Source organism: Podarcis bocagei (genome assembly GCF_964188305.1).
Source record: "Podarcis bocagei genome assembly, chromosome: 6".
Lineage (NCBI taxonomy): Eukaryota > Metazoa > Chordata > Lepidosauria > Squamata > Lacertidae > Podarcis > Podarcis bocagei.
This window is the reverse complement of record NC_138130.1, coordinates 100,057,894-100,063,893: the sequence shown is the minus strand read 5'-3', so window position 1 is coordinate 100,063,893 and position 6,000 is coordinate 100,057,894. Positions and strand designations below refer to the sequence as shown.

General features: G+C 48.2%; 1 protein-coding gene across 1 annotated transcript in view; it reads right to left on the bottom strand.

The window, feature by feature from the left end:
* Positions 1-463: 463 nt before the first annotated feature.
* Positions 464-6,000, bottom strand: part of WNT11 (Wnt family member 11) — a 70,400-nt gene continuing 64,863 nt past the window's right edge. Inside the window, exon 7 of the mRNA XM_081197443.1 lies at positions 464-1,229. Coding sequence (XP_081053569.1) covers positions 1,055-1,229 — 175 coding nt within the window. The 3' untranslated portion in view covers positions 464-1,054. The remainder of the gene's footprint in view (positions 1,230-6,000) is intronic.

Sequence of the window (6,000 nt, the reverse complement as noted above, 5' to 3'; positions counted from 1 at the left end):
AAGAGAAAGAGAGAAACATGGTGAAATTCACAACAGCGAGAGCTCACTTTTGAGGAACGGGGCTCGATCCTTGCCTGCTCCTTTCCGCTGCGTGATCAGCTTCTTAAAGTGACCATCTGTCAAAAGCAGGGTTTCCCAAACTTGGGTCTCCAGCTGTTTTTGGACTACAACTCCCATCATCCCTAGCTAGCAGGACCAGCGGTCAGGGATGATGGGATTTGTAATCCAAAAACAGCTGGTGACCCAAGTTTCCTGGTCAAAAGCAATCGCTCACCCCAGGCACAGTCACTCAACCCTAGAAGGATGGGGAAAACAGGGGCAAAATACTATGGGGAACTTTCCTCCTTTGATGGCGCTCCCATCCAACAAAAGAACAATGTTGTGAAAAGGGAACCAATGGGGAGAAAGGGAGAGAGAGGGTCTCTGCAGTAAAACACTGTAGAATTTCCTTTGTCCGCTAAGAAAAGAACAATGTTGTGAAAAGGGAACCAATGGGGAGAAAGGGAGAGAGAGAGTCTCTGCAGTAAAACACTGTAGAATTTCCTTTGTCCGCTATCAAATGTCATGTTACATTACAACAGAGAAACAAAGTATTGACTTTCTGTATTGACTTTCATGTGTTCTTATCCCATTCCTGGCAACCAGCTTCCCATTCCCCCGGCCTCACAGCACCCACAGAAGGCACTCAGTGGCCACGTATTGAACAATAACAAGAAGACCGGTTGTCCACTATATAAGCACCGAGTTTGGTCTTTGCAGTTGTTTTGGCAATGAAGATCCAAGCGCCAACACCTGTTTGCCAGTTTAATCCACGCCGTCCTCCACGGATTGCGAAAGATCCTTCCCAAAAGGTGACAATTTATGAAATGTCTGGTCATTCCAGCGTTGCGATGGCTTCCCAACAGTCTTGTGGGTTTCTTGTTTATAAAAGCAAGGCAAACATCGGAAAGTTTTTCTCCTGTCCGAAAAGCACTGGGGAGGAGGGTGGGGAATGTGGCACAGATGTCTCAAGTCTGCGGGCCCAGAGGGGAGCCGAGTGGCGCGAGGAGGGGTCTCACTTGCACACGTATCTCTCGACAGTCCTCTCGCACTTTTTGCAGGTGACGTAGCAGCACCAGTGGTACTTGCAGTGGCAGCGCTCCACCACTTTGTCCATGTAGGGGTTGTAGCCGCGGCCGCAGCACATAAGGTCACAGCTGTCACTGCCGTTGGAGGTCTTGTTGCATTGCCTGCAAGACAGAAAACGTCATGAGCTGGGGATGCCAAAGGCTGGAGGGTGGGGAAGGATGCCTGAGGAACTCAGCTGCGAAGCCCATCAGGCTCCTTGTGGGACTGGGAGCTGGAAGGGAACCAATACATCATCAGGTTGGAAGCGGCCAAAAGCATCTCCGCCTGGGAAGACTTTTCCCTTTCGGGGAAAGGGCTGAAGCTCAGCCGTGGAGCATCTGTTTCGCATGCCGAAGGGCCCAAGTCCAATCCTCACCATCTCTCCAAGGAGGGCTGGGAATATCCCTTGCCTGGAACCTCGGAGAGCCTCTTCCAAGAAGGACCAACAGTCCAATTTAGCTGAAAGTGACGTCCTACATTTCTATCCTCAAACGCAATGCATGATCTCCCCCTGACATTGCAGGAAGAGGAGACAGGACACAAGCAGAGGCACGCCTGCTGAAATTGCAGCATTCGCACAGGTTACAGCACCAAATTTGGATCGGGGCCCTCTTGTTGTGGGTGCTCATGCCTCCAAACTGGAAGGGGCTGATGCGCACCTTCCAAAATTTTCTGATGGAAATAGGGACATCCTATTCCATACCCTCCAAAATTTCTCTGGTGAAAATAGGGACATTCTATTCCATATCCTCCAACATTTCTCTGATGAAAATAGGGGCACCCTATTCCATACCTTCCAACATTTCTCCAATGAAAATAGGGGCACCCTATGGCATACCCTCTGACGTTTCTCTGATGAAAATAGGGGCATCCTATTCCATACCCTCCAACATTTCTCCAATGAAAATAGGGACATCCTATTCCGTACCCTCCAACATTTCTCCGATGAAAATAGGGGCATCCTATTCCACACCCTCCAACATTTCTCTGATGAAAATAGGGACATGCAAGCCATACCCTCCAACATTTCTATAATGAAAACAGAGACGTCCTAAGGAAAAGCAGGACATTCCTGGATCAAATCAGAAACTGAGACAGCTTCTATAAATCTGAGGCTGTCCCCGAAAAATAGGGACATTTGGAGGCTCTGCTGACGGAGTCACCAGAACAAATATGGTGCTTTGAAAGGAAGGGGGAGGCAGTTAGCACCGTGTTCCTATAATCTTTCAGGGGACATGTGAAGAGGGGTGAAAACGCTTGCCTCCTTTGAACCGCCACATTAAAGGAAGCCATCCCAGCAGGGCAATCCTTGCAACACAGCTGCGGGAGTTGTTTTTCTTTCTGCTCAAAGGAGTGCTGTTCTTTTTTTTAATATTGGGGTGGAGGGAATCCCCCCTCAAAACGTTGCCTTTTGCTGTGCCCACACGAATATAAGAATGTGCTTTATGCCAGATCAGACTATTTGTCTACTGAGCTCAGTGCTGTCTACTCCAGGGGTGAGAAATGTAATTCCCCACCCCAGTTTTGGGGGACAACTCACAAGAGCTCCAGCCAGCATTGTCTAGGATCAGGGAAGATGGGGGTTTTTAGTTAGTGATGGGAACATTCTGTCAGTTTTCCGTTGCTCTCAGCTTCTTACTTTGCCGGCCTTAAGTTCAGTTCTCCACACTGCCAAATCAGTCCCCCCCCCCTTTTTTTAAAAAAAAGCCCTCAGCAAATTCATCAGCATTCCTGTGTGAATTTCTCCTAATACACACAATGTTCGTTTGCAAAGCAATTTCCCCTAATGCAAAGCAGCAGTAGCCTCATATCTGGTGTTGCTTGGGGATTCTAAGAAACCCAAAATCAGCGCAGTTCTGAAAGGTTCTGTCCGCCATGTTGATTCAAAATGGCACCTAACTGTAGTCAAACATAGACAAAAAACCTACTCCCTGACTTCAGGAAACACCATGCAACGTTTGGTGACGATAATGTGGTCTTAGATTGTCCTTTAAATGTGAACAGAATCAAAATTCTCTACAAAAACTGGGTATCGGCTGCTCCTGGTCTAGTTTCACTGGCGGTTCTTCAGGGTCTCAGGGACAAGAGAGGTGCTTTTATTGCCTTCTGCTTGACCCTTCTAGCCAGAGATGCCAAGGATTGAACATGGACCTTATACGTGCAAACCAGATGCTCAAACCACTGGGCTATGGCCCTCCCATAAATAATAATAATAATTTATTATTTCTACCCCGCACATCTGGCTGGGTTTCTCCAGCCACTCTGGGCGGCATTCAACAGAACATTAAAAACAGAATAAAACTTCAAACATTAAAAACTTCCCTAAACAGGGTTCCCTTCAGATGTCTTCTAAAAAGTCAGATACAGTGGTACCTCGGGTTAAGAACTTAATTCTTTCTGGAGGTCCGTTCTTAACCTGAAACTGTTCTTAACCTGAGGTACCACTTTAGCTAATGGGGCCTCCCGCTGCCGCCGTGCGATTTCTGTTCTCCTCTTGAAGCAAAGTTCTTAACCCGGGGTACTATTTCTGGGTTAGCGGAGTCTGTAACCTGAAGCGTCTGTAACCCGAGGTACCACTGTATTTCCTTGACATCTGACGGGAGGGCGTTCCATAGGGCGGGTGCCACCACCGAGAAGACTCTCTGCCTGGTTCCCTGTAACCTCATTTCTCGCAGATAGGGAACTGCCAGAAGGCCCTCGGCGCTGGACCTCAGTGTCCGGGCAGAACGATGGTGGTGGCGACGCTCCTTCAGGTATACTTGGCTGAAGCAAACAATTTTTTGGCAAGCCCTAAATCTCATTCCTCCAGCAACCCCCCCCCCCCAAATAACACACAAGGCCATGCATTGCCCCCTCTTAACCGTGATCCAAACTTCACAGCAGCGCCATTCTGGGCTCAGTTTCTGGTTGCAGCTGCACGATGCCAACTGCCAATAAACACAAGGTCCAATGGATGTGGAAAAGCTGCGATTTTTTTTCCTGTCTCTTTACAAACGGCTTCAACATTGCTTCCAAAACAGCCTGGCGTGCTCCGTCGCTTTGGACGCGGCCGTAATTCAACATGAGATCTGGTTGGCGAGAAGCAGGGGAGGGAAACCGAGGTGAGGATGGCTGGACCCTACGCCGTGGACCATCGGTTAATGGATGGAAATGAATCCGAAGAGATTTATATGAAATTCCTCATGAGGTAATGCTTATGAGAAGTTATGGGATTAATGAAGTGCTGAGATCTCGTTCTCGGCCTGTCCTTTTATTTATTTCTGACTCAGCCTGGCCTCCTGTTTGTTATTTCAGATTTGAGTTCCTATCCATGTTTAACTCCCCCTCCCCTTTCCTGGCTCTCTTAAGCCGGCCGTTCGCATCACCCACTTCTTTTTTTTTCCAGGGGTGTGTGGTGGGCCAAGGGGGAGAGAAGAGATGCGTGCAAATATTTACAGATCTCTGGAAGGCTCGGCGCAGCTCGTTCGTTGCAGAACGTTCCCCCCCCCCCCGGGAGCCAAAAACCCACAATTTGTGGCCACATGCTGCATGTTTGTCTAGTGCTGGACTGAAGGCGTCACTCGAAAGACACCCCTGCGAGTCAGGATGGCCGCCGGCAGCAAACCTCAGCGCAATCCCTCCTACACAAATTAGCCGAGAAGACAAATATTTGGAGCAAAGGTTCACAGGCTGAAAACAGGCATGCGGGGGGAGCTGGAGGGTTCGGGAGGAACTTTTGTGATTATAAACCCCCTGGATTGCCAGAAAATCATCAGCAGGGAAGGGTATGATTTGTAGGAGAGAAGTGTGGGGTGAAAGGTGTGAGAGAATTAGACAAATCCATGGAGGTCATCACAACTATGTTCTTCCACTGCTAGAGGCCCTATGCCTCTGAATACCAGTTGTTCAGGAACACAAGTGTTCATGAGCTCAGGTCCTGAACATTAATCAGCAGTCACGAAATTAAAAGAGGCCTGCCTCTTGGGAGAAAAGCAATGACAAACCTAGACACCATCTTAAAAAGCAGAGACATCACCTTGCCAACAAAGGTCCGTATAGTTAAAGCTATGGTTTTCCCAGTAGTGATGTATGGAAGTGAGAGCTGGACCATAAAGAAGGCTGATCGCCGAAGAATGGATGCTTTTGAATTATGGTGCTGGAGGAGACTCTTGAAGAGTCCCATGGACTGCAAGAAGATCAAACCTATACATTCTGAAGGAAATCAGCCCTGAGTGCTCACTGGAAGGACAGATCCTGAAGTTGAGGCTCCAAGACTTTGGCCACCTCATGAGAAGAGAAGACTCCCTGGAAAAGACCCTGATGTTGGGAAAGATGGAGGGCACAAGGAGAAGGGAACGACAGAGGACGAGATGGTTGGACAGTGTTCTCAAAGCTACCAGCATAAGTTTGACCAAACTGCGGGAGGCAGTGGAAGACAGGGGTGCCTGGCGTGCTGTGGTCCATGAGGTCACGAAGATTCGGACACGACTAAACGACTAAAACAACAACAACAACAACAACAACAACAACAACAACAACAACAACAACACACTGCACTCTTTCTGCCATTGCCCTTATGACCTACATTGATGGGCTTCCCAGAAAAGACATCTCTTCTGCAGTAGAAAACAGCATGGTGGACCTTTAGCCTGGCCGGCAGATGGACTCTTCTGATATCTGTATTCCAGATAAGAATCCGTCTCTCCCTTCACCACCCTGCAAACTCTTCTGCTCTGTTCAGAACTTTTTTCCTCCCCCTTTCCTTTCTTGTCTTCAACTTATCTGGGCAGCAAAGATCAAATCATCCCAAAGTACAAAGGAGCGTAGATGAATACTGTGTGCTAAATTCAACTATTTTCCCATTTACACCAGTGTAGTTTATTCTGATTGGCAGGGGCACCCCAATGGCTGTTT